The sequence below is a fragment of the Lynx rufus genome, unplaced genomic scaffold, assembly GCF_022079265.1.
Source record: "Lynx rufus isolate CCGP_SWC_20201006 ecotype Redwood Valley unplaced genomic scaffold, mLynRuf1.p SCAF_8, whole genome shotgun sequence".
Taxonomy (NCBI): domain Eukaryota; kingdom Metazoa; phylum Chordata; class Mammalia; order Carnivora; family Felidae; genus Lynx; species Lynx rufus.
The window spans coordinates 102,348,614-102,365,959 of record NW_025814896.1 but is presented as its reverse complement, the minus strand read 5'-3'; the positions used below and the strand labels follow the sequence as shown (position 1 = coordinate 102,365,959).

Below are 17,346 nucleotides of genomic sequence, written 5' to 3'. Positions count from 1 at the left end.
CTTAGCTAGGCTATGGTGCCCAGTTGTTTGGTTAATTGCCAGTTTAGATGTGGTCCTGAAGGTAGCTTTTTTTTTTTTTCAATATATGAAATTTATTGTCAAATTGGTTTCCATACAACACCCAGTGCTCATCCCAAAAGGTGCCCTCCTCAATGCCCATCACCCACCCTCCCCTCCCTCCCACCCCCCATCAACCCTCAGTTTGTTCTCAGTTTTTAAGAGTCTCTTATGCTTTGGCTCTCTCCCACTCTTACCTCTTTTTTTTTTCCTACCCCTCCCCCATGGGTTTCTGTTAAGTTTCTCAGCATCCACATAAGAGTGAAACCATACGGTATCTGTCTGTCTCAGTATGGCTTATTTCACTTAGCACCACACTCTCCAGTTCCATCCATGTTGCTACAAAGGGTCGTATTTCATTCTTTCTCACTGAAGGTAGCTTTTGGTGTGATTAACATTTAAATTAGTAGACCTTGCATAACACAGATCACTCTCCGTAATGAGGGTGGGGGCCTCATCCAATCAGTTGAAGGCTCTAAGAAGCAAGACTGAAGTTTCCCAAAGGAGAAGTGATTCTGCCTTAAGATGCAACATAGAAACTCAGCCTGAGTTTCCTGCCTACAGATTTCCAACTCAAGGCTGCAAGATCAACACTGACCTGAATTTCCAGGCTGCCAGCCTGCTCTACAGATTCTGGACTCACCAACCCCCACACTCTCAATTCTCAAAATCTCTCTCTCCATGGATATCTTATTGGTTCCGTTTCTCTGGAGAACCCTGACTGATAACACTCTTCACATCCCTCAGGTCCCACCTGTAAGAATGCCAGGCATAGCATTCGTTCCTGCCTCCCCACTGCTCTTTCCATAGACCATTCTTATTCCTTCTCTTACTTGACAAAGCTCTCACGGGGTAGGACTCATCTGCTGGGCTGTATATATGGGAAATCCAGGCAAGACAGTGTGGGACATGTCTGTACTCTCCAATTCTCTCCCCCTGGGGGGAAAATTTTTAAGGGAAAATCCAATTGTATTTCTTTTCTTTTAAGTTTATTTATTTATTTTGAGAGAGAGCACAAGCCAGGGAGGGGCAGAGAGAGAGAGAGAGAGAGAGAGAGGGAGGGAGAGGGAGAATACCAAGCAGGCTCCACACTGTCAGTATAGAGCCTGATGGGGGGCTCAAACCCAGGAATCCTGAGATCATGACCTGAGCCTAAGTCAGATGCTTAACCTACTGAGCCACCCAGGTGCCCCCTGATGTTCTGGAATTACAAGCTTTATGACTGCCTCTCACACTCGCTGACCACACCTAGTGGCAGAATAAACAAAATGGGTATCTTCTAGGATTCTGAGGACTTACCCTAAAGCTTTCTGAGGAAACATTCCTTCGGTTCTTTTTTTTTTTTTTATTTCTTTTAAACCTTCAGAGAAATTTTGCATTCTTTCCCATGATTGGTCCATTTGCGTTTTACTATAAAATATTCTCATCACAAATGTTATACCTCTGAAAATCCCTGTCACCCTAGCTTGAGACACAATGCCCAAGAAAGGGCACAGAATCAAATTCTCTCAAGTATACTACAGCCACAAATTAAACAGTCCCCACTGATACTTCTGTAAGTGGGGCTGACCACTGAAAATCAATATACACTAAGAAACAGAGCTGGAGGTAGAGAGACAGAAAGAGGGGACAGGGGTGGACCAAATGTTTATACAGGGGTAGTAAGTTTACAGGGGGTTTTATTTTACTATCCTACCTAAATTCTCAGTAAGACTTATACATCACTTATTTTAAAAATAATTTAAGATTGCTCTATACCTGCTTTTTTTTTTCTCTCTTCAATTATTTCCATGACTTTTTGTCTAAAAACAATAAAATCTGACCTGGCTTGTAATAGTTTTGTTACCCAGAAACCTCAATCATCCCGTTAGACCTATGTAGGTTTGTTGGCTTATACAACACTGCCATCTACTGGCATAACTTCACAACTGCACCCTGACTAGTGTGTGGTGAGTCGCTCTAGGAAATGTGACACTGTTTCTTTTTATTTTCATTTTTATTTTAAAAAAAAATTTTTTTTTCAACATTTATTTATTTTTGGGACAGAGAGAGACAGAGCATGAACGGGGGAGGGGCAGAGAGAGAGGGAGCACAGAATCGGAAACAGGCTCCAGGCTCTGAGCCATCAGCCCAGAGCCCGACGCGGGGCTCGAACTCACGGACCGCAAGATCGTGACCTGGCTGAAGTCGGACGCTTAACCGACTGCGCCACTCAGGCGCCCCATTATTTTCATTTTTAATGTTTACAGCAATGGCCAATCATATACAAAGATAGATCATATACATGTCCACACGCGCGCGCGCACACACGCACACACACACACACACACACACACACACACACACTGGAGTATTTTGAAGCTGATCCGTTAAGAATTTTAGTACATTGCTCACCGAAAAGGACTTTAAAAAAATTAAGTGCTATGCTACTATGGTACATAATTCTCTAATATTATCTAATTCCCAGTTTTTATTCAAACCACCTTGATCATCTCTACACACTGTTGTTTCAGTAAGTTTGTTTGAATCATGGTCCAGGTCCAGGTAAATGTATGGTTAATTAAGTTTTACCAAAACCTAAAAAAAAAAAAACAAACCCCTCTATTTTACAAAACCTGTCCAGGAAATAGTAAAAGAGTGTGGACCACCATTATTTAGAAATATAAATCATGTCACGGGACGAGGATAGCCTTGAGACCAAAATCTTTACCCCTCCCTCTACCCATGCTTTTTGCAATATAACTTTGCAGCTCTTTCCAGTTTTAAAAACTGTTTGGTATCCTGAGTCCTACAGCAGCCGACATGCTGAAGAAAGACACATACGTTCATGTTGCTCAGGGTCATTTTTCATTCTTTCACTGGATTTCAGAAAGTGCATTAAAAATGCCCCGTCAGACTTGGACCAGATGGCAACTGTGCAGAGAATTTTCCTGGTCTGCAAATATTTTTCCAAGTGCCTCAGGAAATGTAATAGAAGTGCTTTAACTGGGAGGCAAAACATCTGGTTCTTCCCCCATCCCAGTCCTTCCCTACCTGTGTAGCCTTGAGTGAATCACTTCCTCTCTTAGACACCTAGCCTCCTCCTGTTTGTTACCAATGGGGAGAGACACAGTTTGTCTCTGCCAGTTCAAACAGTCCACAAACCTACAAAACCCCTCCAAGGAGGCACCCAGTCTATTTTCTATTCAGTCTAACATGGTTTCTGGGTCTGCTGTCATGAAGACAATCCTGGTTTAAGGCACCACTGTCCAGTTTCCAGGGCTTCAGAAACTACCAAAGACAAACACCAGAGGGGACCATAGCAAACAAAGAGAAAACAACAAGGATTTCCCGTGACTCCTCAACAATACTTGTTCATTTCATTCATTTATTCAATAAATACGTATTGGGCACCAACTGGAGGCCAGACACTTGTTAGTCACTGAAAGCACAATGGTGAGTAAGAACTCTTATCTATCATCAAAATACCATAATTCACAGACTTTGGGTTCAAAATACATAGAAGGAACAGAGAACTATGGACGTTCCATTTCCTAACTGCATCCCTACATTTTCTAAGAACACACTGACCTCACCTTTTAAGGAATTTCTCCTTTCTGATTGGATACATTTTTTTTTTTTTTTTTTTTTTTTGGAAAGAGAGTGTGAGCGAGGAAGAACAGAGAGAGAGGGAGACAAGAGACAGGGAATCCCAAGCAGGCTCACACTGGCAGCACAGCCCGATGTGGGCTCAGACTCATGAACCATGAGATCGTTAAGATCACGAGATCATGACCTGAGCTGAAACCAAGAGTCAGATGCTTTTGTCTCCCCAGACAAAAATAATTTATCATTTTCATGATATCAGTTTTCTCTAGGTTAACATGCAACTCTTTGAAATTTAGTTTTTAATTAGGTATAATTAGAAATTTTTAAAAACTTCATTTCTCTAGCAAGTCAAATGACCTTGAAAGGACACATAGTGTTAAAGAAACAATTACTCAAGACATTTGTTGAAGAAAAGTAAGGCAGACGTAGGATCATCAAGATAATGTGTAGGAAACACTGCACAGTGGGAAGGAGAGATTGGGCCCCACTCCATCTACAAGGAAAAGTGGGAGTTTATAGCCAAGGAGCAGAGTGGGGGGCAGCGGATGGAAAAAATGACTAAGAGAAAACATCCAGTTCAAGGGAGGATCTGGTAAAATCGACCTAACAACACTCTTGCTGAAGGCACGCCAGAGTGATCAGACATCGCCTGGGAACAGTGAAGACGAGGAGCCCATCAGATGTTGATGGTGATCGATTGGGTTTTGGAGTGTTGGTGGGGTTCGGAGCCTACGGCCAATTAAGAATTCTTGAAGACATCTTTTAGTGTAAAAAGATGATTTTGTTAAAGCACGGGGACAGGACCAGTGGGCAGAAAGAGCTGCACTGGGGTTGTGAAGAGTGACTGCTTATACACAGTGGAGTTGGGGGAGATAAAGTCAAGAGGAAGTTTCTTGAAGGGATTTCCATATGCTGAAGAAGATTCAGGATTACTGGAGGCCTAGCTATTGTCAAGCTAAAGTGGTTTTCCCTCTAGCAAAGCATTATCATTAAACCAGTAGGGAGTTCCTGGAGATTAGGCCCTCGGGGATGAGATATTTGTAAACTGATGGAGACTCTATCCTTTAACCATTTGTTTTCTGTCCTTTCCTTTGTTGATGGGCAGCCAGGGGCCAGGGTACCTGAGGAATATCACACATATCCTACCTGGGGTGGGGGGGGGGGGAGGGCAGGGTTGGGGGGGTGTTGTAAGCTTGTGCTTTGTCCTCAGCTTGCCTTATGCTCCCTCATCAGTGATCAGATATCAAGGAGGCGGGTTCTGGTTAAACTGACTTAACAGGGTTCTTGCTAAAACTGGACAATGCAAAGATGAACACAGAAGCCCAAAATTCGGGGTCCACTTGAGAAGAGAGCTCAGAGGAGCCAGAGTACAGTTTGGTCAAGGAAAGAGTCTTCACTGACAGTCATCTTTGTGCCTCATTTTCAAGTTTTGAATAACTTAACAGCATTTATTACAGTTTATGACTGTTCTGTTTGGACTTAGTCTCTCCATCTTATTTTGTAATTCTATTTATCTAACATTTTTCTCTTGATTTTTTTATTTCCTTTTCCTGAATTTTGCCAGACTGGTTTAATTTGCTTTGTCCATTTTTTGTTTCTTCTAGTGGCCTGGAAGATTTTTATCCCATTGCTTTTGAATGCCTGTAACTTGGCCTCTTTTTCTTCCTATCACTATCACCATAGCCTGAAGGGTGGGTGAGTGCAAACTCAATGGGGGCAGCCCAGGTGTTATTCCCATCTCACACACAGGCCCAGTCCCTAATAACTCTGAGGTGCGTGTTTTCCACGGTTTTCTGAGGAAAAATCAGTACTGGCTACTCAAAGACCCCTTCTATTTTTGCAATGGAATGGAAGATTCTAGATTTCAGTTTCTCCATCAATTGAATCACAAAATTTAAATCTTTGTGATTTTCCACAACTTTGTTTCTGCTAATGGGATCCTGCATGATTCTCCAATCACAAAATAGCTTTATTTTCATTTTTATATTTCTTCTGTCATTGCAAGGGGGATTTTTGAACGAGTGGTGGACAGGTCCATTATACTCAACTTAAAAGTCCAAATCAGGAGCACCTGTGTGGCTCAGTTGGTTAAGCATCTGACTCTTGTTTTGGCTCAGGTCATGATCTCAAGGTTTGTGAGATTGTCTCAAGATTCGTGAGATTGAGCGCCACCATATTGGGCTCTGCCCTGACAATGCAGAGCCTGCCTGCGTAGGATTCTCTCTCCCCCTTTCCCTCCTCTCCTCCCCAACTCCCTCTCAAAATAAATAAATAAACTTTTTTTTTTTTAAGTCCAAATTATTCCTTGTTTCAATCTGTTGGGTTTCGGTTTTGCTTTTGTGTGTAAGTGCATTCGTTTTCCTGTAGGCCTGCCCTCTTCCCATCCTTCTGCCTTGTTTGTAACTCTGTGTTATCAGCCAGGATAATCAGGATACTTGGGGTGTTGGGGGGGGGGGGTGGCAGTGATGGAGGAAGGAGTAATCTGTGCTTCCTCTTTCACCAACAATAGACTAATAGCCCTAGAATGTGTATGCTGATTAGGATGGGAGAGAGAGCCAGGACCTGGCCTAGTAACCCCATTTAGAACTCAAAGGAGTCAATTAAGAGAGGATCCAGGTTAAGATAATGGATTAAACACATACATTCCATCACAATACCTGCTTGTTAAAAACAAACAAACAAGGGCACCTGGGTGGCTCGGTCAGTTGGGCTTCTGACAGACTTTGGTTCCGGTCATGATCTCACAGTTCCTGAGTTCGAGCCCTGTGTCAGGCTCTGTGCTGTCAGTTCGGAGCCTGGAGCCTGATTGGGATTCTGTGTCTCCCTCTCTCTGCCCCTACCCCACTCACACTGTCTCTCTCTATCAAAAAATGAATAAACATTAAAAAATTAAAAAAAAAACACCCTAAAATACAAAAAAAAAGATTTTTAAGAATATTATTTTAAAGAAATAAACCCACAAGAACAGGAAGAATAGGGCAAGAGGCAAAAACAATACAATATTAGGTCAAATGGTAACCAAGACACACAGAGCTGAAAAGAAAAGCTAATGGGAACAGAAAGCAGTGAGAGATCAGAATCCTTCTGCATGGGATCAGGATTATACACGTTGAAGGTATAAGGCAGTTTGGGACTGTGGGCAGAAAAGATCCAGAGCCCAGGTCCTTACCCAAGATGAGCAAGACTAGGTGGGGGGTGGAGGGCACTCAGGGCTGGGTCCTGAGCCAGCAGGGAGCAAAGCAGAGTGCCCATGAGGGACCTGAAGATCTGACAGTGGGGAAGAAAACAAGTATGAAGAATCAAGCCTGAAATCATCAATTTCACAACTGCATCCAGAGCTAGCCCAATCAAAGTAGTTGTCCATGATAGGTTTCTCAGTAGTAGGATAAAAGAGGACACAGGGCTAGGGCTAGATGCCAAGGGGACAAACAAAGGGGGGCAGGGAACTCCAGAGCAGAGTTCGAGGGACTCATCGCTTGTGTATAACCAACCAGAAACCACAACACTTGACATGTAAATCTGGGTGGCAAGCCTCTCCAAGGGTAATAAACCCTGCACTGTTACTGCTGTTTTCTTTTTCACTCTAGGAAGTCAGAAAATACCCTTAATGTCTTCTTGGAAACATGATGAACATCTACATTTTCCAGAGCAGGTCCAAAATCTTGGGTCATGTTTACGGCACAAGCATGTGCACATGTTAGAACAAAGGATTTTGCTTCTTTCAGCACCTCTTCCTTCAGAGATGAGTGGAAACAGATACAGCTCCAAAGGACTAAGGAAGCAGCAATTTCTCAAGTAACCTCCTCTGCCTCCCTTCTTCTCACTATGGGGCCACCTTGCCCTTAGGAATTCAGGATAGGTGTCAATTTGTGGCACTCTAGCTGGAAGACCACCCATTGATCAAGTTCTAGGCATCAGTGAATGTGGACTCAAGAATTTCATCCTTACCTTATGGGATATCAACTTGAATCAAGTATAAATGATAGCCATTACAATCCTAAGGAGGAGTAAAGCTGATGTAAAAAGAAGCACCTATCTTGGACTCCACTGTGATTGATGAGCTAGAAAAAAATACTGAACCACAGACTTCAAGATGGATTATCAGACACAAATATTCCAGAGCCAGGTAAGGAAACCACCATCCTCAAACCTTGCAAAAAGCAAAACTATGCCATAGTGTCCCGGACAAGTTAGCTGATTTACTGTATGTTACCGGTGTGAGTGAAGTGGATGTCTCCAAATAGCCTGGTCAATTACGCCAACTAAAGGGCAAAAGTAGTGTTTCTTGAAACGGTAGATGTGAAAAACATTGATTAGACAGTTTAGCAATAGTTTTCAGGATGACTTACAGGTGGGCATTTGGTCTCTCTTGTTTCACTCTCTTTCCCTTGCTTTCTCTCTCTCTTCCACAAGCAGTTTAGAATTTATTCTAAGAATCTAACTTTGCTGGGGGTCAAATGGGAAACAGCTTCAGTGATGAGTTTGTTGGAATGCTCTCCCCAAATTTTTATTTCCATCACTCTTATACACAAATCCAAGAACCTGTCAGACTAGTGTACTGACAGTGTGCCTTTCCTCAGTAAATCAGTATTATCAAGGTCCATCATGGGCGTTTTGTAGAATGGTAGACCCTGGCAGAACCTCACAGATGCTTTGAAGACAACCTTTACCTTCAAATGATGAACCATACACATATTAAGGATCTCAACCATTTCTCAGTGATCCGTGTTATGTAATTACAACATCACAGCAGCCATTCTTATTGATCACGACTATATGGGATTGGTAAAATAGTTTCTGTCACAATAGTTCTTATGATAAGCAAATACTGTAGCAAATGCTATATTAGTACAATAATTTAGACGCACTCTTCACAGTAGATCCCAACTTCACATTAGTTCCCAATTTCACATTATTCACTGAGGAACATAATCCCCAGTAGAGCCATATCATCTTTATCATTCCCACTTTCCAGCCCCTACATCACGCCCACGTATCCTACATTTGTATCTCCTATACAGAACCAGATTAATTCTTGATTTAAAGACTACAGAAAAACACTAATTGACCAAAAAAACCCTCATGCACGTGTATATATCATTTAAAATTATATTTATACATTGTACATGAATATTGAGAATCCTAGTAGGCAATGTCAGAGTTTACTTTTTATCAAAATTGCTGCAGCCTTATTGTTTCTGAACACCACGAAATGAATGTATTCACCTAATTTTTTAAAATCAGATAATCTACAACATACAGAAGGGGGAAAAGGAAGTGTCATTGCTCTCCTCTTCCCAAACAACATACCTCTGTAAGCCCAGGAGATAACTACTGAGTAAAACTTGTTGTATTTCTTTCAGGAATTATCCTGTATTTATATCCATATATATCCATTAAAATGGAATCAATATCACACAAAACATATCATTCCATGGCCTGTATTTTCACAAACACCTTCCTTGTGACTATATAGAAACCGACCTCATCCTCTTATTGGTTGCTTAGTGCACCATTGCAAAGTTCTATCATAATCCATTTAACCAAATTCCTATTGGTGAAAATTTCAGTTATTTTCCATTTCTTCAACTTCTAAACATTTCAATGATCAGTCTTGTATATACATTTGAGCACAGTCATCTACTCATTTCCATCCCTAGGACAGTCTAAGGAGATCCCTTTTCCTTCTCCCACCCCAATGTCATCGGCCATCCATGCTGCTTCCATTGGGTGTTTCTACTCCCAGGGCCAATTAAGTGCATGAGCTCCCAGCGCTGCCACTCACTATTAGGGTGAAGTTAGTTAACATCTCTGAACTCAATTTTCCTCATCTATAGAACAGGGATAATATCAGTTTCTTGTTCCTAGATTCTGGGGAATAATTAAATGTGGATGATTCATGTAAAATGTCTGACACTTTGTAAGTGCTCAATAAATGTCAAGTAATATGGCTAGTATTGCTTGTATCTCTGCAGAGAAAAATCACTGTCCTCTTTAGGATCTATGTTGACTATGTCCTCAGTCAACTCTTTTGCACACTAAATGTCCACTGGCCAGTTTCTCTCTTCTGTCTACCTCCATGATTCCTCTCTTTCCTCATCTTCTGGTGAGATCCACTGCTGATTTTGCTATTAAAGACAATGGCAAAGCTCTTGCTGACAGAATCAAGGAAACCTACCCTTACCTTTCAGAATTACAGTTACAATTTCTCTTATGAAACTTACTATCTCTTTAATTTTTTTAACATTTATTTATTTTTGAGAGACAGAGACAGAGTGTGAGAGAGGGAAGGGGAGGGGTAGAGAAAGAAGAAGATACAGAATCTGAAGCAGGCTCCGGGGGCTCTGAGCTGTCAGCACAGAGCCTGATGTGGGGCTGGAACTCGTGAAACATGGGATCAGGACCTGATCCAAAATTGGACACTTAACTGACTGAGCCAGCCGGGAGCTCCAAATATTTTCTTTTTTTTTTTTTTTTTTTTTTTTATTGTTTAGTTACTTTTGAGAGACAGAGTGCAAGCGGGGGAGGGGCAGAGAGGGGAGGGGGAGACACAGAATCCGAAACAGGCTCCAGGCTCTGAGCTGCCAGCACAGAGCCCCACGTGGGGCTCGAACCCATGAACCTTGAGATCATGACCTGAGCTAAAGTCAGACGCTTAACCAACTGAGCCACCCAGGTGCCCCTGAAACACACTATTTCAGTGGTTAGTATTAGTCTTTGGTTTATTATAATTTATTAGCTCTGGTTCATTATTGATTTTCAACTCTTCATTGTGGAATGTCTTTTTTTTTTTTTCATTCATTCATTCTGCAAATGTTTGTTGAACATTTGCCAAGTGAAGGTACTAGACTGGGCCTTCCAAATACAAGACAATGAAACATCAAACAATTTACAATCCAGTAGGGTAGAAAGAATCTGACAGCAGATAAGAACAACTAGGTGTTCTAGATCTGTCTCTGTACTCTGCAAAGCAGAGTCACTTGGCTGGGGGATAATCCAAGAGAAGGTCTCTCTTGAACTGAGTTTTGAAAAAATTCATTGGGCTCTGCACTGACAGTACAGAGCCTGCTTGGAATTCTCTCTCTCCCTCTCTCTCTCTGCCCCTCCCTCACGCTGTCTCTCAAAATCACACACACACACACACACACACACACACACACACACACACACACACTTTGATGGGGTTACCACGGAAACACCATAGCATGGCACGATTCCCCGGCAGCTCCAAAGACATTCTGTACATGGTTCATCTCATTAAACATGGTGGGTACCCCTCTGACAACAGATGATCAACTAAGTAAAGTCTACTTTCTACTCTATTGATCTTTGATCTTTGTTTTGGGCTCAGATGTCCTCTACAGCTTGATGCCAAAATATGTTTCAAAGTCAAACATGGGCCTTGATCTGATCTGATATACATTTAGTCTACCTTTTTTGAAACATCATGGCAAAGGGGAGGTCAAATACAAAGACACTCTTTAATTATCCTTAACTGAGAGAAACTAGAGTCCCATAATTATACTGAATGAGGTTTATCATTTGCAAAAGCCCCCTGCCCCAGGAGAAGGTATAAAAGAGTGAAAATTTTAAAACTTATTTGTTTTCTTTGTCATTTCCATTCAGCCTGCCTTCAAATAAATACATAGGCAGTCCAGATAGGGTAGATGGCTAAAGAAAGGGATCATCAGCCCGTAGACATAAATATATCCTCTTCCAAGATGTTAGATCTTACCTAAAAAACATTCTCTATCAGGGAAGCCCTGAGGGTTCGACACCTGCTGGAAAACAGAGTAAAGATTCAGCAGCTGACCCAGGGCCTCTGGTCCCCTTCAGTGAGAAGGGTTTTTGTACATTGACACAATGGAGAGCTATCACTGTGGTGGACGTTTGGCCAAGGAACCAAGCTGGAAATCAAACGTGAGTAAAACCCAAACCTTCCTTCTTCAGTTGTTTGTGTCTTGTGATTCCCGGGTCTATGAAGCGATCTGTATAAGCTGACGTTTTGCAACCAGGATCTGACATCCTCTAAGGCAAAGAAAAAGTCTATAAACAAACTCAAAAGTGGATTACACATTCTCTGTGAGGAACGGGATTCAGTCACTGGGTGAGAATAACTTGTCTAAGTGATAGTTTCAGAAATCTATGGGGGAGCATAATTATATGTTCTACACAGAGCCTTGCTCAGTTGTCAGAAAAGGAAATTCAGTTTTCGTATAGGAAGGAGATTAGGAGGAACTACTGTGTGTACAATTTCGGCCAGGGGACGAAGCTGGAGATAAAACGTAAGTATTTTTTTCAACTGATTCTTCACTGTTTTTGTCTAATTGGTTTGCTTTTTCTCCCCCCGCCCCCCTGCCTTTTCACGTGTTCTAATTAATTACATGTCAGGGATAAAACAAATCTCATTCCCAGACCAGGTACAGAGGAGGGAAAATCATTCCACTGGAGGCTAGCTGACCGCTGATTTTTAAGATTTCCAAATCAAAATAGGGTCACTGGGGAGAGAGACTACCGTTTCAGGGTGGGTTTTCATAGAGGTGGAGGTTAAGGGAAATCACTGTGGTTCACTTTCGGCCAGGGGACCAAACTGGAGATGAAACGTAAGTACCTTTTTGTTCAATTATGTGTGAGGTTTTCGTCCTGTTGTAATATTTGTTCAAGTTTGTGACATTTTGGTAAAATGAGCCACTCCTGGTGCCCCAAAAGAAAATAGCAGAAAATGAGAAAATAGCCAACTTTTCAGCTAAGCAAACAAATCGTTGAGTTTGTGATGAGAGTAGGCTTTGTGGGGAGAAGGGGAAAGACAGCTGGATTTTTCTCGGAATTGGACTTTCTTATATGATCAGCGTCAGAAGGAGGTTTTTGTTGAGGGCTGAAGTGTCAAAGCCCTCAGTGTGGCTCACTTTCAGCCCAGGTACCAAGCTGGAGATCAAACGTGAGTACACTTTTCTAGTCCTTTTTCTGGTAGCGTTGTGAAATTTGGGGGTTTTCATGTGTGGAGTGTGAGTTGAGGTCAATTCTGAAGAGCACGGGATTCTTCTGAAAATCAGATGAGTAAGGGACTGAAAATCAATTTGTCTCAAGGAAGAGCAAAGAGACAGTTAGTTGACATGGCATCTAAATTGCCAGATTTTCTCTGTATCCATCAATCTAATGAGCTTAGCAGCAAAAAGAGGTTTTTGTTGAGGGAAAAGTAATCAAGTTAATACAGTGGACCACCTTTGGCCAAGGGACACATCTGGAGATTAAACGTAAGTAATTTTTCTCTGTTGCCTGTTGAAATTTGGGTCTAAATATCAGTGATGACTTTCAGAGACTGAAGTATGAATTTTGTGCGGACGGGTACATGAGGCCATTTCAGATGTGTCTTCAATTTCAAAAGTTAAACTCAGCTCCAAAAATGGATTTCTAGACAAAAAGATTAATTTAATCTAAATTTCATTGTTCAAAAGGAAAAAAAAAAATTAGTGTAGATGAAAAGGAATCTTTGAAGCTCGAGAGAAAAAGTGAACTAATTTTCGCTGAGTTTTACCAGATGTTATAGCGAGTTTTGCTTGTTCTGTGTGATACAGAAATTTATTTCTTAGTCTGTTTTCTCTCCTGATAAATAATTTTATAAGATAACAATTAAAATCCATAGAATGCATGAAAAATTGGTAAGAAGTTAGAAAAGCGTAGTTGTTTGCCATGTAAAACCTGCAGCTTAATTGAGAATCAGCTGCAATGCTATCTTTGGAGCCTAAGACGAGTGATAAACTGTTAATATTCAAAAATTCTACAGAAGTTCTATATCCTGATAGCTACCTTCTTTGTAAAAATCCAATTTCTATATTAGACTAAACGTGAGATGATTTCTTATTGTAATGGTGAAAAGATGGTTATCGCGAAAATCTCAGTTTTGAAAACATTCGTTTAAATTAAGCAAAATAAAATAATTGCATGTTTGAATGCCCATGGACTTGTAGAAAAATAGTAAATATTTTAGTGAGTGTGTTCTTTTCTTTCCCTCCGTTATTACTTGGCCACTTTATATCGTCAAGGAAGCCATGGCACATCTTGCGTGGTCTATAGACCTCATGGCGGTCTTTTGTCATGACTGAATAACTTTCGTGATCAGGCCACAGCACTCGTGTGGCAGTGCGCCTAGCCACTAAAGGCCACGGCCATTCCACGTTTGTTCGCCTGTTCAACTCTACTGTGGTGGCTCTCCCGACACAGTGATACGAATAATGGCACTAACGAAAAAGAATAGAAATGTAGTGGGCACTGAGCTAACATAGAAGAAACAGGGAGAAGTCTGATTTATTAGAAATTTCAGAAATAAAATTCAGTCATTGTTATATGAAAATTTCCATTAGAGGACTATAAAAAAGTTACAGCTACTTTTGTTTTCAGTGACATGTAATGATTTCAATATCCTCTCATCAAATATATTTAAATAATAAAAGTACAATCCTAAAGAAAGAAATATATATCATTCTTTCCGAGTAAAATCCTTACCAGCAAAAACTGAATTTAAGGCCATCTGGCCATTCCAGTTTTAATCAATTAACTTTTACTGAGTTCACATTAAATACCATCAGATAAAAAAATAAATTTGTGACATGTTTTTAATTTTCAAAAAATTAATGGCTTGGGAAGGACTATTTTTCAGTTGTATGAAATATCAAATCATAGACAAATGCCATTAATAAAAACTTGATATAAATATATTTTCCAATACTTTCATTCTGTGGTAGAAAATTTTTAATCTGAGTATTTTAATTCCATACCCTCTAAAATAGTTTAATTTTTTGTTGTTTACTTCAGCTGATTTCAAAAGTGATGCTTATGAAAGATTATTTTTGGTCTGCAACAGTTTTATAGGACTATTTTAGAGCTGTTTTAAAACTCTGAGAACTATTTTAGAACTATTTAAACTATGTAGCTTTTTAAAACTATTTTAGGGCCTTTTAAAAACCTATTTTAGAAGTTTAAACTCCATTAAAAGCTAATAAAATGTCTTGTAAGACTTTCCATATCAATGTGCTAATCGTTTAATATTTGAATGCAGGATGGATATTTTAAAGGCATCAAGGAGTCTTTCTAGAATACTTCCCTTCCTTTTTTTCTAAAATTCACACTATTTTGCGGCCAATGCTATTTTATAAAACTCTCAGAAAAAAAATTAGTAATGAAGGTGAAAAGAGAAAAAAAAATCAAAACATAGAAAGTTCAGTATCTTACTTTGAAATGCTTAGTTAATGGAGGTTAGCTTTATAAAAACCTGTTCACTTATCTGCAGTCTTCTTCCAGCAAAGGATTCTTGATTTGTTATTTTAGCCCTTGCTCTCTGACCAGACAGCTTGAATGCCCACAGGGGGGGATTTCCCAGACGCCATCTGGCAGCTGCTCATGGTCAGAACCGAAGCTAGCTAGTTCCTTGTAGGCAGGTGGCCAAAATTACAGTTGACCCCCATTGTCTGGTCTGTTATCGCCCCATATCATGACAGCTGTCAGACGAGGGCTCAGTCTTCCTTCAAGGCCTTTGTAAGGAGGTGGGAGAGTTGCTAGCCTGATCACAGAAGGTAACAGGGCTGTGCCTCAGCCCAGGCACAGACTCGGGGCTCAAAGTCACTCTATAGGGTGGGTCTGGCTCTAACACATTCAAAGAAAACCCTGGAAGGAAAAAGCAGCCCGATATTGCTACACAGTTCTGGGAGAGGCATGGAGGAATGATCTCTGTAAGGGAGTCCAAGACCTGTTTTCTCTTCTAAACTTTGAGGGAGTCAGACTAAATGGCCTTTGTTTCTTTGCCTAAAGTACTGGGTGTATGGCAGGGGGCAGGGAACACAGCTGAAGGAAAGAAGGTGAGGTCAGAAAAGCAAAAAAGCCCTTAAAATGGCTGCAAAGAGTTCAAACAAAACAGTGTAAAACTTTCTTAAGAGATAGGGGCTAGAGAAACACTCAAAATCATGGAGATTATAAATCTGCTTCCTGGTCTCCCTCATTGCTACACAGAATAAATTGCTCTGTCTCCCTTACGGGCTCCGGGATTGCCCACAAACAATACGCCCAAATGGAGAACTTCCCTGTTACTTAACAACCATTCTCTGTGCTTCCTTCCTCAGGGAGTGATGCTCAGCCATCTGTCTTTCTCTTCCAACCATCTCTGGACGAGTTACATACAGGAAGTGCCTCTATCGTGTGCATATTGAATGACTTCTACCCCAAAGAGGTCAACGTCAAGTGGAAAGTGGATGGCGTTGTCCAAAACAAAGGCATCCAGGAGAGCACCACAGAGCAGAACAGCAAGGACAGCACCTACAGCCTCAGCAGCACCCTGACGATGTCCAGTACGGAATACCAAAGTCATGAAAAGTTCTCCTGCGAGGTCACTCACAAGAGCCTGGCCTCCACCCTCGTCAAGAGCTTCAACAGGAGCGAGTGTCAGAGAGAGTAGCCTAGCAGGCCTCATCACCTGCGCCTCAGTCCCAGACTCTCTGTCTCCCTCCTCAGGCCTCCGGACCTTTCCCCATCGGAGACCCACACCTATTGCAGGCCCTTGTCCCCACCTTACTGCCTCCCCCTCTTTGGCTTTAATCATGCTAATAATATTTGGGGGGAAATGAATTAAATAAAGTGAATCTTTGCACCAGTGATTTCCCTCTTCCTCCTCTGTTAATGGTTGGTATAGTTTTTGTTTTTTTTTTTTCCAATTACCCAGTTTATCTTCTAAGGAACTAAACACCCAGTTGCTATAAAATCACCACCACGTATAAAAATCATCATCCCGCATTCTACCTGACCTTCCTGTCCTCTACGAGACACTCCATGAAAGCCATAAGCGACCTGTCTTCATATCCTGCCCACCCCCCAGGGCCATGGTGTAAGAGGCTTGCTTCCTCATTTTCCCCTCCTCAGCAGACCCTCAGAGTCCTTTTAAGGGTGACAGTTTCTACAGTCACGTATCTTCTGATCCAGTTGAACTTACCTAAGAATTTACTCAAAGCAAATTTTTCAAAAGAAAGAAACATCTATAAAGAGTCATTCACTGTGACATTACATAAAATAACAAGACAATGAAAATGATCTAAATGAACGCGCAATAGGGAAATGGTAAAGTCCATTATGGCACTTTAACTTAATGGAATGTGATCTCTCGATCTGCCAAAAACCATACTGAGTGCTTTCCACAACCTAATTTAAACCTTATTTTACTGCAAGGTTAAAAATGTTCATTAAAATGTTGGGCAAGTTCTAAGGTGCACCTGGCTGGCTCAATCGGTTGGGCATTCCATTCTTGGGTTTGGGCTGAGGGCACGATCTCATGGTTTTGTGGGTTCGAGCCACGCATCAGGCACTGTGCTGACAGCACAGAGCCTGCTTGGGATTCTCTCTCTCTCCCTGTCTCTCTGCCCCTCCCCAACTCATGCTGTCTCTGTCTCTCTCAAAAACACATAAACTTTGAAAACTTGATTAAAAAATAAAAATAAAAAATTTTAAATGTTGGGCAAGTTCTAGAAAGCAGAGAGAGATTCATACAGTATAACCTAGCAATCCCACTCCAAATGACTGTGTCTCTGTCCACCGGAAGACCTGGGCACATTTTCAGAGCTGCTTCATTTATAAAAGCCCAAAACCGGAAATAATCCAAATGCCCACCAACAATAGAATGGGTCACTAAGTTGTAGTATGTTTACACACTGAAATTCTATT

At 41.2% G+C, this 17,346-nt stretch overlaps 1 gene segment (V, D, J or C); it reads left to right on the top strand.

The window, feature by feature from the left end:
• LOC124503329 (Ig kappa chain V-III region MOPC 321-like) overlaps window positions 1-16,289 on the top strand; it is a 40,839-nt gene extending 24,550 nt beyond the window's left edge. Inside the window, 2 exon segments of the V gene segment in view lie at window positions 11,528-11,565; window positions 15,759-16,289. Coding sequence covers window positions 11,528-11,565; window positions 15,759-16,090 — 370 coding nt within the window.
• The last annotated feature ends 1,057 nt before the right edge of the window (window positions 16,290-17,346 follow it).